The sequence below is a fragment of the Eubalaena glacialis genome, chromosome 5 (genome assembly GCF_028564815.1).
Source record: "Eubalaena glacialis isolate mEubGla1 chromosome 5, mEubGla1.1.hap2.+ XY, whole genome shotgun sequence".
NCBI classification, from domain to species: domain Eukaryota; kingdom Metazoa; phylum Chordata; class Mammalia; order Artiodactyla; family Balaenidae; genus Eubalaena; species Eubalaena glacialis.
In genome coordinates this window covers 25,916,679-25,940,896 of record NC_083720.1, presented here as the reverse complement: position 1 = coordinate 25,940,896, position 24,218 = coordinate 25,916,679, and the positions used below count along the sequence as shown (strand labels likewise).

At 33.8% G+C, this 24,218-nt stretch overlaps 1 protein-coding gene across 2 annotated transcripts in view; it reads right to left on the bottom strand.

Annotated features, from left to right (window-relative positions):
* LOC133091951 (bifunctional heparan sulfate N-deacetylase/N-sulfotransferase 4) overlaps window positions 1-21,462 on the bottom strand; it is a 241,907-nt gene extending 220,445 nt beyond the window's left edge. For both annotated transcript variants that reach the window (XM_061191132.1, XM_061191133.1), the window contains exon 1: window positions 20,485-21,462. In XM_061191132.1, the coding sequence (XP_061047115.1) occupies window positions 20,485-21,462 (978 nt within the window). The remainder of the gene's footprint in view (window positions 1-20,484) is intronic.
* Window positions 21,463-24,218: the final 2,756 nt, after the last annotated feature.

Here is a 24,218-nt window from a genome sequence, read left to right as displayed (position 1 = left end):
GCGGTGTCTCTGAGGGTTTCTCTCCTGCCTCAAGTCCTCCCACTCATCCTACACTGTTATTTTTCTAAGTCAGAACTTCGATTGGTCCTTCTTGAAACATAAAAAAAACAAAACAACAAAACATCCAATGGTTCTTCATTTGCTTCAGAATGAAACTTAAACTCATTGTGTCCTTTGCGTCACTATATAAAATAATACTAAAATAACTTTTTAGTCTCCCTTTCATATTTTCTACACAAATACAAGATCCAGCCCACCAGACAAATATTGTACCTTCCCATCTCAGAATTTTTCTGAGGGATTCTTTTTGTCTGGCCTATTCACTGGTTGCTGGCATTCCCTTAAATCATTGATGGTCTGGTTCAAATACCACCTTCTCCATAAATTTTTTTCTGGTTACCTTCATCACAGTTCAGCATTCTAGTAGCTACAATTCATCTTTTATTTATATCTTGTTTTTGTCATATTATATAATACATTGAAATTATTTGCATGCATGTGTTTCCTCTAGCAGACCATTGATCTTATCCAAAATTTCCAGAAGCTATTCCTGTGTTCTAGCGCTAATCATATAAAACTGTACTTTTATTGCAGTAGGAATTTCATTAATACATTTTATTGATTGAATTCAGCTTCTCTTGAATCTCACCCATGGCTAATCCAGTTCTATATAGAGTACCATCTCTTAAGTAATGTTAACTCTATGACTGCCAGTTGTTGACAGACATCAGATAGTTTTGACATATTTGTATATTATTACCAACATTTATAACTGAACATTAGAATATAGTATTTCATATTTTGATATTTAGACAAAAATTCTAAAGTAAACATAAAGAGGTTGACTTACTGATTGATCACATTTAAAAAGACTATGAGAAACTTGCTTTATGGAGCTAACATGTCCTGTCCATATTCTAAAAGAAGTTAAATAGTTTCCAAGTGCTATAAGACTGAGAGGATACGCGTGCACACACACACACACACGCATCACACAAACCCACACACATTTCTTATGCATTCTTGATTAGTTAATGTTCAGTTCTTATTTAATGAAAATCCAGATTTCTATAAGGAAATTATAAACCCACATAAAAGAAGAAGCAGTTTCAGTTGAGAGGCTAAAAAATATACTGCAGTTTCCATTTAAATATTTGGACTTTTTGTTTTTTTACAACCAAATAAAAAACAAAAATACAAGTATTCTGATATTTTAAAATAATCTGTATTCCCTATCATCTATGACTTTCTGTGCATATAGATCAATTCATACACAACTAAACATATAAAAATGTTTTCAACCTTTCACTTCATATCCTGGTATTTGTAGTGGGATAATAGTTAATAAGACCAAAATTCTTAAGATGGAAGAACCAGGGTGTAAAGCTCCTGTTTTCCTACAAACTCCTTAACTTCCAACACCATTTTAAAAAATCAAATTTGCAGCAATACAGTGAATGGAGATTTAAAATACTGAAAAATTACTTTAAAATAATTAAACAACTCTTACAACTTCATCTAATATATTTCATTAAAATATGTTTTCAAGACTCTTAAATTCATTCTGTATATCTGATGTTTAAACAAAGCACTTTTATTAATTTACTCACTAAAGTAAAGATATAGCCAACAACAAGCAAACCATTAATAGTAATATATATGTAGCATTAGAAAATAGGCTTGAGATAAATAAAATACATTTCTAAAAAGCTTTTCTTCCTTCCAGTATTACATGGTAAGAACTGAACAGACTAGCTATAAGGAGACAAATTTTCAGATCTTTGGAGAATAATCACTTTTATGAATGTGATTAAATATACAAATACATGTGCATATTTAATACATGCATTTGGATGATTTATCAAAATCGAATGCTCATAATGGAGGAATTTAATAGATACATAATATCTAATAATTTTTAAGTTAAGCTTCACTATCTTATGTTAAAAAATATAAAGGTATTAGATGAACTTGGCAAAGGAACAAATTATGAATTATGATTCCTCTCTTAAATTTTCATTTATTAGGGTTACATCTTCTAATGAGGACAGTCAAATTACAAAATATTTGTTCAAATAAAAATATATAGAGAAAAGCAAACACTCTGCAAATGTAATGATCGACGGAAAAATGCAAGATCAAAAGTCAATATTAAGAGGCATTGTAGTATATTTGGTAGGAATTAAGACTTCCATAATTCAAATAACAACTTTCCTACCTTCTGCTTATGTAACTTTGAACAAATTTTTAAACTCAAAGCATCTCTGTTGCTTCTTCTGTAAAATGGATTACTAGAAGCACTCATGACTTAGATTGTTTTGAGGATTTGAATTAAAATCCATAGAACACTAAGAATAATGCTTTGCATAGAGTCAGTAGTAATAAAAATTATTTTTTATTATTGTTGCTTTTTTACCTATTGCTTTGTTTTGAAATGTCCATTCTAACATGTCAATTCCATTCTTTACTATGGCATCCCTATTATTTCATTTCTCTTTCAGTCAAGTGATCCAATCACAGTAAATATGCTAAAACTATACTTAAATTATAAGACATCTGGCAGAAATTTCAAAATTTTAAAATCCAGCCATGTTTTGTTTCTGAAAACAGTTGCATATATGTATGCAGTTTACATTTAGCATAAACTGTTTAAATATTTCAATTTAGTCCTGCAAGGCTATTATTTTGGCTGACTTAATAAACATATCAATTTACCCACAGTGCTTGAATGAATGACTTGGGTACACAGATACAGCTTTGTTTTTTGTGACTAGAAATTTTCTGCATAGCTACACACATATATACACACACTTGAGTGCATGCACACACTCACATCAGAAATGGGCAGGGTTCAGATGTGTGTTTATCTAGATGCCTGATGTCTTTTATAGGAATATATATATACACACAGATGTGTTTTCTCTCTATATATGTATATATGTATACACATGTTTGCATTTGTATATAAATAAATATATATAGAGGGACCCCTTCCCACTTTTTTTTTCTCCTTACTGTGCATAGGAAATGATACTTGTATCTTTTCAGAGCTGTCGATTCACCTGAGCCATTACTGTCCTGATGAACAGGACTTTTTTAACTGTTTGAATGACGTTAATGATATTAAACTGTATTATTGCCCTAAATGCTTATTCTTTTACTTGCATTTGAATAGCAAAGCAACATCAATAATACTATTGCAAATGGAAAAAATGTATTTGATAATTTTTTTGTGGTAGGTTTGTTGCTATAACAACGATTTTCAAGCTAAGCACTATAAAACTGCTTTTTAAGTTTGGATGAGCTAGTTATCCTAGTAATATACTTGCCTTTTCTATGTTTTGGTTTCCAATATAGAAAACAATTCTTTTTGTTTTCCTGTTAAATTTTATTACTTTTTTCTGAGATTTTAGAACGTAGTTTAACTTTACCACTGCCAATGCACACCACCTATTTTTTTCTTTTCTTTTCTTTTTTTCCCTTTTTTTTACATTTTAAGACATTGAAATCCAGATGTGCTTTTCTACAGCAGAACACACAGCTTTGAACCGATTTCTTCTGCTTTGAAGTAAATACAGCAATGTTTAAATGTAGCATATCCTGAAACAGTTTCAATTTCAAGATCTCTTTTTTTTTTTTTTTAATTTATTTTTTTTTATATTTATTTTTGGCTGTGTTGGGTCTTCGTTTCTGTGCGAGGGCTTTCTCTAGTTGCGGCAAGCGGGGGCCACTCTTCATCGCGGTGCGCAGGCCTCTCACTATCGCGGCCTCTCTTGTTGCGGAGCACGGGCTCCAGACGCGCAGGCTCAGTAGTTGTGGCTCACGGGCCTAGTTGCTCCGTGACATGTGGGATCTTCCCAGACCAGGGCTCGAACCCGTGTCCCCTGCATTGGCAGGCAGATTCTCAAGCACTGCGCCACCAGGGAAGCCCCAAGATCTCTTTTAATTCCCTTTTTTCAGTAGTACAAAGTGAAATTGTACTCCACAGGAACTCCAAACATTTTTTCTTAAGTAGAGCAGTAAAAAAGGCTTAGAATTAAATTATATACACTTAGCAGGTAGCAAAAATTAATTGTGTTTTTTTATTTTAAAAAATGGTTTCAAAGAGTCAGAACAGATGAGTAGCTGGCACTGTGCAAAGTTCTAACATGCGCGCATGTGCGGGCACACACACACACTCAAAATTGAATTTATTGAGACCAAGAACCAAGAACTTATATTCTTTCCTATTAGCATATAGCACTGAACAGAAAATTATTAAAACCTCAGTATGATGAAGAGAACTGTCCAAAGTATAACTCCATCCCCAACAACCAAAATAAGAAAAAGAAAAAAAAAATCAATTGACTTCTCCTGATTATAACAATAAGTACAGTGAGAATTGATCATAACCAAAGTGGAGAGATATTGGAAGGGATATTAAGCTGGGCATGGAATGAGCAATATAATCTTAGGGAATAAACAAAGTTGCATTTTGCCCCTTTGCTCACAGAACCCTAACCACATACCTGTGGACATCCATAGTGTTTCATTTCATCATGCCTTATATTACCTTCATTAGGGAAGGGGTTCCATATGGTACACATGTGACCATACATGGATGTAATATTTTACAGTGAGAATTACAAAGAGATGCATTTGGTTTTCCAAAGAGCTGAGAACAAGCACAGATGTGCAGAGACCAAGGACAGCCATAGAAGAATGTCAAAGCTGTAGACATTATTAACCTAGAGAATTCAATGATTTTTCTTTATAAAACTCTTCTAAAGAAAAATTTTATATAAAACATTTCTCTCTTAACCACTTTTTCTAATCTACCACTACCTTGTGTTTCATCCAAATTTCTTTCTTTAAATAAAAGTGCATTCATACAGTTATTCTACCCTCTACTAACCCTTAAAATTAGTCACAAACATTTCAAAGTTTCCTAAGATTTTTAACTAGTAGTAACTAAGAAAAACAAATTCTACAAGGCACATAAGGAGCAGTCACAAGAAATCTTAAAACTTTTATAAGTGTACCTGGAACTCACCTAATCTTACTAGGTAAGCTCTCTCTAAAGCTTTGGTATAGGAGCCACTTGGCCTGTCTTAACTTGAGTTATTCCCATTAAAACTCTAAAAATGGAAGTTTTAGCCATGGCAATCAGAGAAGAAATAAAAGGAATACAAATTGGAAAAGAGAAGTAAAGCTGTCACTGTTTGCAGATGACATGATACTATACATAGAAAATCCTAAAGATGCCACCAGAAAACTACTAGAGCTAATCAATGAATTGCGTAAAGTAGCAGGATACAAGATTAATGCACAGAAATCTTTTGCATTGCTATACACTAATGATGAAAAATCAGAAAGAGAAATTAAGGAAACACTCCCATTTACCCTTGCAACAAAAAGAATAAAATGCCTAGGAATAAACCTACCTAAGGAGGCAAAAGACCTGTATGCAGAAAACTATAAGACACTGATGAAAGAAATCAAAGACAATACAAACAGATGGAGAGATATACCATGTTCTTGGATTGGAAGAATTAACATTGTGAAAATGACTATATTACCCAGAGCAATCTACAGATTCAATGCAATCCCTATCAAATTACCAAAGGCATTTTTCACAGAACTAGAACAAAAAATATTACAATTTGTATGGAAACACAAAAGACCCCAAATAGCCAAAGCAATCTTGAGAAAGAAAAACGGAGCTGCAGGAATCAGGCTCCCTGACTTCAGACTATATTACAAAGCTACAGTAATCAAGACAGTATGGTACTGGCACAAAAACAGAAATATAGATCAATGGAACAGGATAGAAAGCCCAGAGATAAGCCCACGCACATATGGTCACCTTATCTTTGATAAAGGAGGCAAGAATATACAATGGAGAAAAGACAGCTTCTTCAATAAGTGGTGCTGGGAAAACTGGACAGCTACATGTAGAAGAATGAAATTAGAACACTTCCTAATACCATACACAAAAATAAACTCAAAATGGATTAAAGACCTAAATGTAAGGCCAGACACTATAAAACCCTTAGAGGAAAACATAGGCAGAACACTCTATGACATAAATCACAGCAAGATCCTTTTTGACCCACCTCCTAGAGTAATGGAAATAAAAACAAAAATAAACAAATGGGACCTAGTGAAACTTACAGGCTTTTGCACAGCAAAGGAAACCATAAACAAGATGAAAAGACAACCCTTACAATAGGAGAAAATATTTGCAAACGAAGCAACAGACAAAGGATTAATCTCCAAAATATACAAGCAGCTCATGCAGCTCAATATCAAAAAACAAACAACCCAATCCAAAAATGGGCAGAAGACCTAAATAGACATTTCTCCAAAGAAGACATACAGATGGCCAACAAACACATGAAAAGATGTTCAACATCACTAATCATTAGAGAAATGCAAATCAAAACCACAATGTGTTATCACCTCACACCGGTCAGAACGGCCATCATCAAAAAATCTAGAAACAATAAATGCTGGAGAGGGTGTGGAGAAAAGAGAACCCTCCTGCACTGTTGGTGGGAATGTAAATTGATACAGCCACTATGGAGAACAGTATGGAGGTTCCTTAAAAAACTAAAAATAGAACTACCATATTACCCAGCAATCCCACTATTGGGCATATACCCTGAGAAAACCATAATTCAAAAAGATACATGTACCAAAATGTTCATTGCAGCTCTATTTACAATAGCCAGGACGTGGAAGCAACCTAAATGTCCATCGACAGATGAATGGATAAAGAAGATGTGGCACATATATACAATGGAATATTACTCAGCCATAAAAAGGAACAAAATTGAGTTATTTGTAATGAGGTGGATGGACCTAGAGTCTGTCATACAGAGTAAAGTAAGTCAGGAAGACAAAAACAAATACGTATGCTAATGCATATATACGGAATCTAAAAAAACGGTACTGATGAACCTAGTGGCAGGGCAGGAATAAAGACACAGACATAGAGAACGGACTTGAGGACATGGTGGGGGAAAGGGAAGCTGGGATGAAGTGAGTGAGTAGCATTGACATATATACACTACCAAATGTAAAATGGATGGCTAGTGGGAAGCTGCTTGCATAGCACAGGGAGATCAGTTTGATGCTTTGTGATGAACTAGAGGGGTGGGATAGGGAAGGTGGGAGGGAGGCTCAAGATGGCGGGGATATGGAGATATATGTATACATATAGCTGATTCACTTTGTTGTAGAGCAGAAATTAACACAACATTGTAAAGCAATTATACTCCAATAAAGATGAAAAAAAATAAAGTAAAATCCTGTTATTTCAAGAGTTTTTGTCTTCCCTCGGATGTTTTCTTTTCTACCTCCCCCTTATTTCCTGTACTGTTTATATTCTATGTAGTAAGTGACAAATACAATATGGTAACAATGGCTATTTTGGTACATAAATCATTCAAATGAAATTCATTTATACTCCAGAGTATTGCTACACAGTTGTCAATCAATGTCTTCCTACTTCATTCTGTAAAATTTGCTAGGTCTTTTTTCATTTGTGCCATTTGAAAAAAAATGTCCAACAAGGTTCATTGGCCTTAAGATGAACAACTGTCAGCAGGGACATTCTTATGTCTCAATTTAGTAAAACTTTTTGAAAGAGAGAGCAATTTACTGTATTTCCTGTAAATTACTATAACTTCCTTCTCACTGTGAAAATACAAAGTGTGTTTTTATTTTGAGAGGTCAAGGAGGTAGTCTTCTTTAATCATCATAAAAGTTGCAATCACGTAAACAATTACCGGCAGTCTAAGAAATTTAAAAACAGAATTTAAATTGTAGTTATGCAACAAAAACTAAAATTTCATTTAAAATATTCAAATAGGATTGAAATTTAATATTTGAAACATAGCTTATAGTTTAAAATTTATGTCTTGAATGTGGGGACTAAGATGGAGCAAATTGTGAGGGCCCATCTTATGTATTATTAAATATTGTTTGGGAGGTTGGTATATATTTGGGAGTTTGTGTAATAAGAAATGATACATTTTTTCTAGCAGCAGTATTTCATATGAACATTTCTCCAAAGACACAAAAAATATTACTTTTTCTTTAATTGTAGGTTGAATGCAGCATTTATAAGAGTGAGAATTCCTTAAAATAATTAAACAAATTAGGCAAACTATAACACGCAAATAAAGTAAGCAAATTTTATCATTTAAATTAGTATTTTAAGTGATTTCTAATTTAGTATGTTGAAAAAGATTTTGGAATATTGCTCTATTTATAATATGTGATATAGTCCAAAAGTTATGAACATTTCTACTTATATGTGAAATGAGGTTAATGTTGGAAAAGTAATAGTGAGTGTGAAATCAATGCTGAGGTATTTAAGATGAAATGTGATATTTTACAACTTACTTTCAGGTCAATTAAAAATTTTTTAAAAACTTGAAAAAATATAATGGTCAGTAAGTATAAGAAAAGCTATTCAACCTCATAAATAAACAGAAAAAATGCTAATAATAACTCATATAAAATTTTAGGCCCATCAAATAGCCAAAAAATTTAAAAGTCTGAAAATACCAACACTGGAGAGAACAAACACTACGAAGAAATTAAGTTTAGTGAACTAGAGATAAGCATCAATGTGGATGAATATCGGGTATAAAAGTAAGGAAAAAAACTGCAGAGAATATGTATAGTAGCTAGTTACCTCTCCAGTGGAAAAAGTAGTACGTGACTTGAAAGGTGCTGGTAACATTCTACATCCTAAGCTAAGTGGTGTGTACAAGGCTGTTCTTATTATCATGCTTTAATTATAGATATTCCATATATACACTCTTTAGAATGTATAAAGTATTTCAATATTATAGTAATTAAGAGACACATCAGAGGAGTACCTGATTTGAAAAAAAAAAAAAAAAAAGAGGCCAAAATGGCTCTGAATTAAAAACGAGACTCTGAACTCATCTCCTATCACAGGCAGACCAAAATTACAACTATTTACAGAGCAACTATCTATGAGAATGACCTGGAGACTAACAGAAAAAAATATTTCAACAACTAAAGATATAAAGAGCCACAATGAGATGGGTGGTAGGACAGAGATGCAGTATAGTTAGGATCCACACCTCTGCGTGGCACCCCACAAATGGGAGGATAACCACACAAGGCTGGAGGAGTCACAGGCCCTGACTTCAGACTATACTACAAAGCTACAGTAATAAAAACAGTATGGCACTGGCACAAAAACAGATGCATAGATCAATGGAACAGGATAGACAGCCCAGAAATAAACTCTACATTTCTATAGTTAACTAATCTACAACAAAGGAGGCAAGAATATACAATGGGGAAAAGATAACCTGTTCAATAAATGGTGCTCGGAAAACTGGATAGCTACATGTAAAAGAATGAAATTAGAACATTTTCTCACACCATATACAATAAACTCAAAATGGATTAAAGACTTAAATGTAAGACTGGAAACCATAAAACTCCTGGAAGAAAACATAGGCAGTATCCTCTTTGACATCGATCTTGGCAATATATTTTTGGATTTATCTCCTCAGGCAAAGGAAATAAAGCAAAAATAAACAAATAAGACTACATCAAACTAAAAAGTTTTTGTACAAGGAAGGAAGCCATCAACAAAATGAGAAGGCAGCCTACTGAATGTGAGAAGACATTTGTAAATGATATATCTGATAAGGGTTAATATTCAAAATACACAAAATTCTCACAACTCAACATCAAAAAAAAAAAACATACAATCTGATCAAAAAATGGTCAGAAGATATAAATAGACATTTTTTCAAAAAAGACATACAGATGGCCAACAGACACATGCAAAGATGCTCAACATCACTAATCATCAGGTAAATGTAAATCAAAACCACAATGAGATACCACCTCACATCTGTCAGAATGACTATCAACAAAACAACAACAAATAACAAGTGTTGGTGAGGATGTGGAGAAAAGGGAGTCCTCATCCACTGTTGGAGAGACTGTAAATTGATGCGTCCATTATGGAAAACAGTATGGAGGTTTCTAAAAAAATTGAAAATAGAACTATTATATGTCTGGCAATTTCACATCTGGGTATTTATCTGAAGAAAACAAAAGCACTAATTCCAAAAGATTTATGCACCCCAGTGTTCATTACAGCATTATTTATGGTAGCCAAGATATGGAAGCCACTTCTGTCCATCAATAGATGAATGGATAAAGAATATGTGGTATATATGTACAATGGAATATTACTCAGCCATAAAGAGTGAAATCTTGCCATCTGTGAGGACAGGAATGGATCTAGAGGGTATCATGCTAAGTGAGATAAATCAGACAGAGAAAGGCAAATACTGCATGTTCTCACTTATATGTGGAATCTTAAAAAACAAAACAAAGAAACAGAATGAAAACAGACCCATATCTATAGAGAACAAACTGGTGGTTCCCAGAAGAGAGTGGAGTGGGTGGTTGGTCGACATAGGTAAAGCAATTAAAGAGGTACAAACCTCCAGTGATAAAATAAATAAGCCACAGCGATATAATATACAGCATAGGAAATATGGTCAATAATATTATAATAACTTTGATGATGGTGACTAGACTTACAGTGGTGATCATTTCATTAAGTATGCAAATATCAAATCGTTATGTAGTACACCTGAAACTAACATAATATTATATGTCAACTATATTTCAATTAAAAAAGAAAGAAGAGTAGTGGGTGGAAATTATCAATCCCAGCAAAGAGCTAGAGAGCAAAGCTCAGGGTAGACATAAAAAAATGAAGGGTTGAATGAAAATAAAATGCAATGTCTATGACTGCTTTAACAGTTTAATCTGTTATCTGAATAATAATAATAATATATTCTACCTGCCACAAGATTCTATAATCAAGGTGCTTTTCTCCATGATAATTTAATATATTTCAGAGCACACTGTATTTCTACAGGGAGTATAAAAGGAGCAAGTTTTTATTTTGTTTTTCTCTTCAGTCATTCTTCAGATATGAAACAATTTTGTAGCATATTTTGATGATTATCATTAACAACAACACTTAGCTGGCCTTAGCTGAAGAGCCTTATAATAATCTGAGCTAACTAATTGGCTAATTAATTAATCACTATTTATATAATCACAGAGAATGACAAAATATACAAAACCAATCAGAAAATATCCCCTGTGCTTATCCCCAGGGCTTTTAAGGCATTAACCATGAGATTTAAGGCTCTAATAGGGGTTGTTTTCCTCCTTGCTGGGAGGTGGCCAGCTTGGCTGATCTTACCAAAATATTTTCTAATATCTTCTCTTTCCCATGGAGACAATTGCTACACCTTGAGTAGCAAAATGGAGCAACATGGACTTTGTGTTCTTCCCCTGGTGTATCAAGAGATTGCTCTCTGCTCAGTAATTATCTTACACTGTGAACTAACAAAGTGAGCACTCAAGTTAGTGTTAGATCCATTACTATTTAGCCTGTTTTGAGTGCAAATGAATTCAGGTAATGTCTAATCCTAAATTAAAATCTAGTTTGTATATAAAAAGCTTTAAAAATTGTCCTGAATAGAAAATCCTTACTTGGTAACAGGTCTTGTTTTAAAATATGCTTTTTAAAGAATAATAATTGATTAATATGCAGAAGACAGGTGTAAATGAAAGTATGCCTCTAAACTCCTTGTTTCTAACAAAAAATAGACATGTTCACAATAACTGATGTCATCAAGAAAATAAATACATAAAAACTAAGTAAAATGCTCTGAGTAGAATATAATTTCTGGGCACAGTAACTAAAAATGAAGATTTAGCTTCTTTGTTCATTTAATACTTAACCCCTATATATCATTACAAATTTCAGAAATATTTATAAAATAGCGCCATTTGGTACATCTCACAGTCATGTTAGGAGGGGGTCCTACTGCAATTCTTGTTAATCAAAGGGTCATAAATAAGATGGAAAAAAATTCAAAATGCCAAATTCTAGGTGAAAGATTGTGCCTTCTCTGCTGCAAGAACACAGAGTGTCTCCAGTTAGACATTCCTTTAATTTAATTTTCCTGAGGACTGCTGGTACTTACTGAAGTTTTAGGTTTTCTTCCTTATAACCAATGAGAGCCTGAGGGGATGGCTAGCATCTCAGTACATGAAACAATTTTTCTCTGTCTGAAACTAACTTGTCATGACCTTGGGTTTATTACAGGATATCCAAAATGATGCATTCCACCTGTTTTCCTTCTTATTTGATTCCTTCCCTTTAGTTATCATAACTAAGATTGCAAGTATTAAGCTTGATGGTTTCTAAATCTATACTGCCACCTCTGATGGTGTCTGAAACTCTAGATCTATTTTTTCAAATGCCTACATCTGGATGTCCTATGTTAAGTCATTAGGTCTTAAACCAAACTCCTCATCTTCCTAGCACCTTTTTCTCTGCCCGATTCTGCATATGTTTATGGACACACTCAGGCTAAAACCCATGATACTACAGCATCCGCACCCTTTTTTTTTTTTTTTTTTGCTCCTTCACTGAGCATGTTTCCAAGTCCTGTCAATCCTGCATGGTCTCTCCCAGTCTCCCCTTTCCATCATGACTGCCACCAAGCTCTGTCCTGGCTCTGTCAGGCCAGGCTCTGTCCTAGAAGCTTTCCAGTACTTATCTCATTCAGGGCTCATCCCAATACTAAGAACTGTGTTGTTTTCCATCGGTTCTACAGATTTGCAATCTGAGAATTGGAGAGGTTTTCAGACATGTCCGGGGTTAACGAGTAAGTGTAGATGCCCAGACTGAAACCCAAACACAAGGCATTGTATTCTAAAAGAAAGCTTAGACATTCAGGACAAATAGTCTGGGTTTGCTCCGCTACTTACTAGCTAGATGAGTATCGATATTGCTACGCCTCATTTTACTCATTCAGAAAATGTACAAAATATTTCCTCTTAGTGTTGTCGTATTAAATGATATACTGCCTGTTAATGATTATCCCAGTGCTTAGTGTCTTTTAATATGCTAAATAAATACTATTTAAAAACATGTATAATAATTATTATGCCCATATAGTTGTAATAGACTCTTTCAGGTCTTCTCAAAAACATTTCCCTTATTCAAACAATATATTTTTCTTCAATCCTAGATCTGATCATGTCACTGTCTGGCTTAAAATCTTCAGTGATTTAAATGGTATCCTTCTACCCAGAGAGCTCCATATTATGGCCACAACCAAATCTTCAGCATTTAGTCCCACTACTATTTCTTATTTACTTTATCATCCAACTAAGACAAGCAACTTAACATTTGTCCTGATAGTCTCAGCCAAGTCTGGGCTTGGGTTGACCTGCTGGCCAAGAATCTACTTCACCATCTTGATTTGCTAGTGTTCTGTCAAACCATCACAGAAGACTCAAATGTCACCTCCTCCAAGAAATCTCCCTAATTACTAGAAGAAGAAATATCGTTTCCCTTTCTTTGTTCCCATTGCCCATAGTAATGTTGTCATGGCACATATTGTATTCTGCCTCGTAATGTTGATAATTGTGAATATGTCTTGCCTATACTACTGAAATCAAGAACCGAATATTTCACATATTTGTGTAAACTCTATAGTGAATAATAATATCCAGAACCCATAGGTGAGAAATAAGTGATTTGAGCATTGAATTAAATTATATTAAGTTAATATATAAACTGTAAATGTTTTTAGCTGAATACCCAGTTTGGAAGAGAGATTACTGGTGTATATTTTCTCACGTTTTTCATTCTTATCATTTAAAAGTGTACTTTCATATAATTTTGACTTTTTTTTTTAAAGTGGAGAAAGACCCTATTTGCTTCCATAAAGGAATATTTTTTTGGAAAAATAGTTTTTCCTTCCATTGACAGAGTTAAATATATGGCCACTTGAAAGAATTCAGAAGAAAAGAAAAAACCTGGGACATTTACATTGAGACTTTAGATGAAAGAAAGATAATTATAATTAAATATACCCTGTACAGTGGCTGTCCTCCTCCGAGCATATTTGAGGACAATATTGACTCTGCCAAAATACTTATATGTAGCTTCTGTTTCCAGTCAAGTCAAACTCTACTTACAAGAAACATTTAAAATGCACCCCAATGTTCACAGCATCATTATTTACAATTGCCAAGATATGGAAGCAACCTAAATGTCCATGAACAGACAAATGGATAAAGAAGCTGTGGTATATATATATATATATATATACACACACAATGGAAAACTAATCAGACATAAAAAAGAACGAAATTTTGCCATTTGCAGCAACATGGATGGACTTGGAGGGTATTATGCTAACTGAAATAAGTCAGACAGAGAAAGACAAATACTGTATGATATCACTTATATGTGGAATCTAAAAAATATAACAAATTAGTGAATATAACAAAAAAGATGCAGACACAGATATAGAGAGCAAATTAGTGGTTACCAGTGGGGAGGGGAAGGAGGGGCAACATAGGGGTGGGGGAGTGGGTGGCACAAGCTATTGGGTATAAGATCGGCTCCAGGATGTATTGTACAACATGGGGAACGTAGCCAATACTTTGTAATAACTGTAAATGGAAAATAACTTTAAAAAATTGTATAAAAAATTAAAAAAATATATCTCCCAGCTGAAAAATAAATTAATTTAAAAAACATTTTAATTGACACAGTAATTCTCTCTATGTTTATATAGAACATGGATCATTCTTTTTTTTTTTTTTTTTTTTTTTTTTTTTTTTTATTTTTGGCTGTGTTGGGTCTTTGTTTCTGTGCGAGGGCTTTCTCTAGTTGCGGCAAGCGGGGGCCACTCTTCATCGCGGTGCGCGGGCCTCTCACTATCGCGGCCTCTCTCGTTGTGGAGCACAGGCTCCAGACGCGCAGGCTCAGTAGTTGTGGCTCACGGGCCTAGTTGCTCCGCGGCATGTGGGATCTTCCCAGACCAGGGCTCGAACCCGTGTCCCCTGCATTGGCAGGAGGATTCTTAACCACTGTGCCACCAGGGAAGCCCCTGGATCATTCTTATAAGTCTTTGATAGTACCTGCTTTTTCTTTTGAACCAATTGAGTGTCTTCAAGTAGTACATAAACTTCTTGCATCTGGGCACCTAAGGAGGTTCTAAATGCAATTCTTCCCTGGACATCTAAAGAATCTGAGTCAGTGTCAGGGCTGTAGTTTCACACAAGTTTTGCTGATGAGTCCTCTCTCCTTTATAGGATTATTGTTGTGACTGAGTTCCTGCTTCCAGGTCTCTGTCATGTTCTCTCTGTCAAACTCCATGTTGTCAAATTCCACCTCTTCCACTATCTTCTGTTCCTTTTTTTTTTTTTTTTTTTTTTTTTTTCAGAAAGAAGACTTATGCTCACAAACCTAATCCATTCATTCTGCTGTAAAATATCCCAATAAATGCTGACCCCCATCTGCCCGGGCCACTGCCTAGCTCTTATGCTACACTTGCTGATTGCATGCTGGCTCACTTGCTTAGAAACTGCCGAGGAGCTTTCGGATGCTGCTTGATTAACTCTGACGGGCCATCCATCCAGTTCCTGCTGCCTGAACTGTCCTGCATTGTTGAATCTATACTGGTTGACAATGTATCAAATCTGGAGTCCATCTACCACATACCAACCTTTCCTTTTAGACTCCTTTTTTTGATTGTGACTCCATTTACTCTAAGATGTCACGGATTCTTTAAAAAATGTTTATTAATTTGTCAAATATAACAACTTGTTTCAGTTACAATTGTAAAATGTTAGAAAACTAGTCTTCAATTGCCATTGTAGACTCTCATCGTCTCTGTTGATGCTCATAGAACCAATAACTTTCTATTTTCTTAGGTCACTTCTTTAAATAACATGAGATTTCTTTCTTTTTCTCTTCCAACCCTTACTCAAATCTATAACAAGTGTCTTAACTTTTCTTCTATGCTAGATTTCTTTCTTCCTATTCATAGTAATCTGCCTCCTGTTAAACATGGTAATTCCTACAAGTTTGAACTGGGATTTTATTTAGATATTTACATTAATAATAAAAAAAAAACTTTCTCAAATATTTTCATCATATCATTTCCTTGTTTAAGAAGTTTTCAAATAGCTATTGGAACTAACCAAAACTCATTTCTCTGTATCTTAAGACCCTCTATTAACTGTCTGCTTTATATCTATTAACTTAACGTCTCTGTTTTAGTCATTCAATTTGCACAATTTATTACTTTTGCACTATAAATCTTTGAACCTATGATTTTCAATGCAGGAAATATGGAGTTAAATAATTGCATAAAGACATCCAAATTAAGACACTGGTAAATTGCTTTATCTGGATCAAACCTTAATACCAGTCTACGTATAGATCCATTAAAAACACTACGTGGGGGAAGGAGTCAAACGAATTAGAGAGCTAGCCACTTATTTTGGACTTCAGGTTTATAACATAGATTTTTTTTTCCCCCTATTTTTGCCTCTGACTCAAAATATACAAATCACTTGTTTTGAGACAAAACTCAAAACTATCCTTAAATTGTTCTTTTTTTAAAGTAGTAAGTTCAATTCTGAGACTAATTAGTTCTGCACTCACCAAACAGTTAAAAAACAGTGTAATGATTGTCAATATAATATTTTCAAATCAGGTCTAAGATTACTTATTACATATGTTGAGACATAATTAGATGTATGGGAAAAAACTGTTTCACCACCTAATTTTGGAGTTGACTCATGTACATGAAGATGATAAGTGACAGTTAAGGTCAGTGATTATTTAAGGACACAGTTTCAGCTTGGGTCATTAGGGCATCTGTTGCCTTCTCATAAGAAGTTGGACTTGAGATAGCTTTTGAGATATGAGTAGATTCAAGGAAAGTATTTTAGTGAAGGCTTAGAAGCTGAGAAAAGAGGTGAACGTAAACACTATCAATCCATCGCAGAGGAACAGACAGTGGGCTAGCCTAAGAGAAACAGTGTATATTGAGTAGTAGTAAGAATAGATGTTGAAAAGGTAAATTGAGCTGGATTACATAGGACCTTAAAATAAAGTCTGGATTTCTCAGGCAGGTAATGTCTTAAATACAGTCTTATACAGAGTAGATGTCTAATGAATAAATGGAAGCATTTCTTCAAGAAATCTAAAGACGTATAAAATGCTAATAATGGTGTCTTGTTGCCAACAGAGAGAATAATGACAGGTCAACAGAATTGATGAAAGCACCAGAATTATTTATAGCATCAATAATATATTTGATTTCATTGCCAGTGTGGAAGCTTACATTCACCATCGAGAAAGAACATTTATTCTGTCTTAGGGAAACTATGAAAAAAAGAACATATTTTCTCAATTCTATCAAATTTCTATGACTATTCCAAGTGTTACAACCGAGGGTAAAACATTGTTCATAGAAATCAGGTTAGTGGTCTGCAAGAAGACTTTTTAAATTAAGTTTTTAATAATCAGGATGGCCCTTTATTATTTTAATTTTCTCTAAAAAATGCATTATCACTCAACTGATATCACTTTGGGAATGAACATTACCTACACGTAAGTAAGGCCATGATGAAAACAAGAGTTGCTTTCAAAACCAAGAAAGAGTAAATTCAAGTGTATAAGACATCACCCTCCATAGGGTGATGAAGGTCATCTTGCTAATAGAGCTTTAGATGTACAGGAAGTATTTCATGATTGCCTTGAGGACCACACAGAAATATTAACAAGTCAAAACATGACGATATTTTCTGACTTCATTCATAGCTAATATTTCACAATCTTTCAAAATACAATTAGTTTCTACAAGTTTCTATACATTAAATTTCTCTCATATCTTGAATTTCTAGATACACAGTGAAATTTAATTGTCAGATGACAGTTACTGAAACTGAGCTTAATTTTGCTTGCCTTAGAAATGGACATATTAATTTCTATATCAGTGGCTTTGGTCAGATGAGGGTATGATGAAATAAGATAAAGCACACAAATCTCAAAAAAAACCCAAAAACCTAGATATATTGTAGTTTAGATATGGCAGAACCATGTAGTGGAAAGAATATGGACTTTCAAGTTCAGTTGCCAGTGTGGAAGCTTACATTTGATTCACTGAATCAAATGCTGTGACTTAAAAACACTAATTCTTTAACAGTATGATCCAGAATCTCTACCTCAAAGTGAGAAAATTGGCTCAAATAATAATATGCTGGTATATGTTTTGTCCATAGAGTGAGGTGGTGCTGCAGTCAAGGCCATGTTTGAATTGGTTGTTGATTGCTCCCAGCTATGTGCTCCCAGTCTAATCATGGGAGTGGCCTGGGGAAGGTCCAATCATGCACATAACCAAGGTTTTTCAACCCTAATCCTCCAGCTTTCCTCAATTTGTTCTATTGAGGAACAGCATACTTCTACTCTCTAATTTAGAATAATATAGAAAAATGTCACTAGCTATCCAATACCCTCGCTCTGGAAAATTTGGGGAGATTTTGAGGGAGGATGGATTTCTCCTCATCTATCAGTGTATAAAGAAATCTTACACCACCAGAAAAGGAACATGAGGATGAAGAACTGGGAGTATGCAGAGCTTTTCTACACACAGTTCAACATTCTTTCCCACAAAATCATATTTATCCAAAAAATAATAGTCAAAAGAGAAATCAAATTCCCAAGACTAGAACTATAATTTTTATATTGAAAAACAGTATTCCCTATTGACCTATAAGTAACCCAACAAGTTATTTCAGTTCCAGTCAAGTTTCTGATATTCTTTGGTTAAGAGTTCTGAGCAAGAACCAGATACAACACCCAAAGTGGCAGAAAAGAGTATTTTCTTCAAAGTGACAGTTAACTTAGCATGGGCACATGTGTGTGTGTGTGTGTGTGTGTATAGAATATACAATCAGCATACACATGCACATACATACACACTATATATATCTATATATATACACACGCAACTTTTCTGATTCTTTATCTGTGCGTGGCATTGTTCCAGCCTTTGTTAAATTTCGGTATTCTGTTATTTTGTTTGGGGTTATGTCACTCAAGAAGTCCTCAGTAATCCTTGAATATTAGATGAGTAGTGGTGAATAGCTATTTGTTTTCTATTGAGAATAAGTGATAGAGCTGAATTTGAGGCAGAAAAATTTGTTAAGAGTTATAAAGAACTTTTTCAATTCATACAGTTTATTAGACTAAAATTAGGAAACTTTTCCTTTCAGGATTTCAGGATAGGAATCACTCAGAGAACCATTTGAAGCACATGACCTTGCCTTAAGTTTTTGATTTTAAAATTAAAATAAAACTAGAATTTACATTAATTAAAAGGAACAGTAAATACAAAAAAGCATAAGTAAAATAAAAGAAAAATCTAGACAGAATTCAAGAGGGATCACTTAATCCCTTTACAACAATACCCAAAATAAAATATTTGGATCCCAGTCAAGTGATATTTCATTCAGTGGCTCATTAAAAACAGAGTTCACTGGTCCACATATATTTTGAAGATTTTTAAAAAGTTAACTTATTTCACTGGTTTTAATAATATTTTATTATAACGGTCATAAGGTGTTAGGATGGGGAAAAAAAGCTGTTATATTGAGGTTTCATCTTTGGAGGATAAAAAGCCTAATAGCAGAAATACAAAAAAGATGACATGATCTTAACAATCTCTAGTTCCTTTATTATTCTAAGCTGTGTTCTATTATTTTTGTTTATATGTTTGCTAAAATTACTTGTTAACAGAAAGATTTTAATTATATATGAAACAAGATAGGCACAAGTGAAAGTCTTGAATCAAGATGATAAAAAAGGGAATTATTCTCAGAATACCTACCCACCTTAGTAAAACATATTTGGCTTTTCCTTTATCTGATAGCAATCACGGGGTGAATTTGTTATACCGCAGCCAATTTGACCTTAGCCTAAAGTGCTACCAGTAACACTGCTGTGTTACCCAAAATGACGTGATAATAGAGATAGTGATGGTAGCTCCTGAGGTCAAGTCCAATACCACATCCCCTATAAAACTTTTTTTTTTCATATCTATATTTACAAATGTATGAACATTTCATATAGACAAGCACTATGCTTACTTGTTATATAAAAGTCTTGGGCTGCTTCTCTATCTTATATTTTAACCACCATTGTCAAACCCAAGTAGGGCAGGAGGATCTGTCCAGTGATAGATTTTCATGACTGTATTAGTCTTACTGCTACAAACTGCAACATGTGTGGAGTAATGGAGGCTGTTCTATGGGGGGCTGGCTGGGAGGGGCAAAATCTAAAAGAGGCAAGGAGATTAAGTTCAAATACTCTTTGGGATATTTTAGTTCTATGCCCCTCTGAAGCATTTTGGGGGTGGGTGAAGAATGGTTAAGGCTTAGTTTAAGTTTTACTTTTAATGCTTATTTTATCTCAAATTTACTGCATCTTAAAGTTTTGAGTAATTAGAAGTCTAAAATATTCAAAATTCTATTTCATCAATACCACAGAGTTAGTGAAAGAAAAATAATCAGGTGATTTATAAATGTTCTTACCTTCACATCTTTGACATTCATCCTTGTCCCTTCCTTCCCAACAAAGATGTCATCAATGTCCACAAGGATATACCTGTCCAAAGACAATGTCAGCCTCTTCCCTGACAAGAAGGAGATGGCATCTATGAAGATGAGCTTGTGCAGCCAAAAGTTTAAGTTGTTGCCGAAAAGAACTCGCTGAATTCCATCATGAAGCCCCAGATCCTGAATCACCGTCGCATAGAGTGGTTTGCTGGAGAAGGATGAAAGGAATTTTTCTGTCTGTAATTCAGTTAAAAGCACAGGCTGGTAGGTTGAATGATTATACTGGAAAATTGTCCAGTCTTCCCCAGGAAGAGGGCCTTTCTCAACCTTGGGGGCTTTGGTAATATGCAGCAAAGGAGACTGAGGGTTGACAAAACAGTCCTTTAGAGCTAGATTATTGAAAAGGTTTAATGGAAAACCTTTTAATTGTGTACTTGGTGAGCTGTTTTCATTGGCTTTATGAAAACCAATTATACTAACACTGTATTCCACACAGTATTTTTCTAAAAGCTCTCGATTCCATGAGTCCATGCTGACATACTTCAGAATATTTTCATAAATAACTAAAATATATTTCCCTTTGCCATTATCTGTTAGAGGAGGTATGTCTCCCTTGCCAGGGGCGATGACCATATGGAACTGAAATCGGCTGGACTCCAAGATAGCGATAATATCTTGACCAAGTTGAGAGTACTGGCTCTCCACAAACAGGAGGACAGTAGGATCAGTTTTGGATGTATCGATAGGTTTGACTGTCTTCAGCTCCATTGACCGATATGGTAGGATTTTAACGTCAGTACATTCTGCTGCTGCAGTGGTTTCCATAAGTGTCATTTCCTGTTTATAGCCAGAGTAGAGGAAATAGGCAGAAATGACAATGCTCACCAAGCAAAAGGTGGCTAAGAGAACAATCAGTGTTCGAAAACTTCTCCGAAGCTTCACAACAAGATTCATTTTTTAAAATACTGCTTTGGAAGCTTTTTCCAAGTTCTTTTCCTAAAGTGCCATCGTAAATAAAGTATGAAATGGTACAAATGCTACTTCCCACAAGTTCATGTAACCATTGCAAACCATGTAAAATGTTTGATGGGATTGCAAGCAAGTTAAAGTTGGAGGACAGTGGACCAGGAAAGTAAAAGTTGAAGAGATTTTGAATATGTCCAATACCAAAGGTTGCTGTAGAGTCCTCTAAACATTACCTGAAAAAGAGGAGAAATATAATGACTAAAACAAAAATAGTAATACAAGTATTTACGTCTATACTTATGCTGATATATAAGAAACATACATATTAAAGATAAATTTAGTATGTTAATATGCTAAAATATTAATAACCTGATGTTTACAGTCTAGTTTTACTACTTAGAATGTAGTAGATTTTTTTCAGGTCTTCAAGAACATAGACCCTATTTAATTTTGCCAAAATATCCATCTATATAGAAATACCGATTGAGATCATTTTTCAAACTAGTCACCTCAAAAAAAAAAAGAAGGTAAGAAATAAAGTTTTAGTGTACAATGGTAAAACCATAAAACTTATGGTAAAACCATAAAACCACAAATGGTAAAACCACCTTTTTTAAAACCATAAAACTTGCTTCTGCAAGGCTGGTAGACATTATATACATACAGAATTAGGAAATCAGGTATCCGTGTGGGGTTTGGAGCAGTGGAACATGCTTTTAAGTATCTACTTAGGTATCTGGAGTTCTAAGGTGAGGGGATGATTTTGTCTCAAATACATAGTAGTTATAGGTTTTTCCCTTTAGTAACATTCTTTTCTGAAGTCACAGGGAGACACTTGGCCTTCTTCAGCATAACAGCCAAAATAGAGAGGATTTCTCTTTCACCATTCTTAGAAGCAAAGTGAGAGAGAAGCTATGGGAGAAAGAACAAAATGGGAAGAGGATCTTAAGATCTTTTTAATGAAACAGAGGTCAGAAGCCTAGATGAGAAGAAAAATCTTGACATGTTTTTCTCAAAGCACATTCCTAAATTTGGCTGATTTCTCTAATTAGAATTAAAATTGTTTTCGACTATTACATTTTATCCAACAGTCAAGTGTTCTATTTCCCTTATCAATTTCTTTTAAAAAGAAAAAAAAGTAGAAAAAAAGAAAAAAAATTAGAAAGCAAATTGCTTTACCACAAATGGACATAATTTTCCATTATTTTTGACTCTGATTTTTAGTGAATTCCTTCCTATACAAATTTTCTTCATTCTCCTCAAAACTGTGTTAGACTAATTAAGGAATTTTCTATTTCCCAGTTTGCCAAAATAGCGTCCCTAGGAAAGTAACCAAAATAGATTATGTTTTTAATCTGTGATACATATACTTTAAGGTGTGTATTATTGATGTACTATATCATACAGAATCAAATTAGCGTGTTTTGTAATATGAGTTGTATATTACACCACACTGCAAATATTTTATGAGTTTCTTTTTTATTTTTTAATTTAAAGAAACTGAATAATGATTAAAAAATATTAGATTAAATGATTAAACATAGTATTATATCGCTTTATTTTTACGTTCTGAAACACATTTTTTCTACATAGTAATTTAAATTTTAGAAATCAACAATAAGTTGAAATAACATTCGTTTTTGTCTTAGATTTTGGAAAAAAAATTTAAAACAATCTCAAAAGTCCGTGAGTTAAAAATTTTAAATTTCTACCAAACATTTTACTTCTTCAGATTCCAAATATATAAGTAGGCCTGAATTTTCCCCTTTGAAATAGTGAACCAATTTAAAAAATCTCTCCAGTGATTTCAAATTCACTTTAAAGGAAAATTAACTCCACATGCTAGGGACTTACTAATACACTGTTATCAAACATAATTTTTAAGATAATTATTTGCTCCCCCAAAACCTTTCAATTTTTTTAAAGTTCTGTTCCCTTTGAATACATTGAATTATTATTTTACTAAAAAGAAATAAAATACAGTGATAAAAAGGCTTAGGTTTGGTATAAAATATATAAACCAATTATGGTCTACCCTCTACTTTTATGTATGTTTGAAAATGTTCATAAAGTAAATTTTAAAATAAAAATCAAATTAAATTATATATGTAAAATAAATATCGAAAGAGATTTGGAATTTGCCAAAGAAAGTTATCCAGTCTTTATTATATTCCATCCCAGACTTCTCCAAGCTCATGTATCTGATTAAAAAATCCATTTAAGGAGACATGGAATCAGTCCCACTCCCACCTCCCCCTCGCATCACCCCACAAAAGTAGAAATCTAATCCACATACTTTGGTGGTTTGTTTAGTATTTTCAGAATGCATTCAATCAGGAATTTGAAAAGAAACTAAGTGCATGCCAAGTTAATATTTGTTAAATCCTTATCTATTCTGACATCAAAAATGCGACTTTTATTTTTGAATGTACAAAGTATGAGATGTCAGTTTTGCATATTAGAACAGTTCATTCTAATATGCAATAGTGAAAAGGAAATAAAAAAGCATATGGAACTAGAATCTGCCAACCAAAAGAATAAATAAAATTTAAATGTGACATTTATTTAAAATTAATATGTTCAGAGTTAGAAGAATGATAGATGCAGATTACCACCACTGTAGATATATGTTTGACTCCGTGTTTGTGTGCGTGTATGTGTGTGTGTTAATCGAATGACTTATACTTCCCATTCAATCCTCCTGTTTATTCTTCCCTAGCAAAAACTGGCCAGTGGAGGTGAGG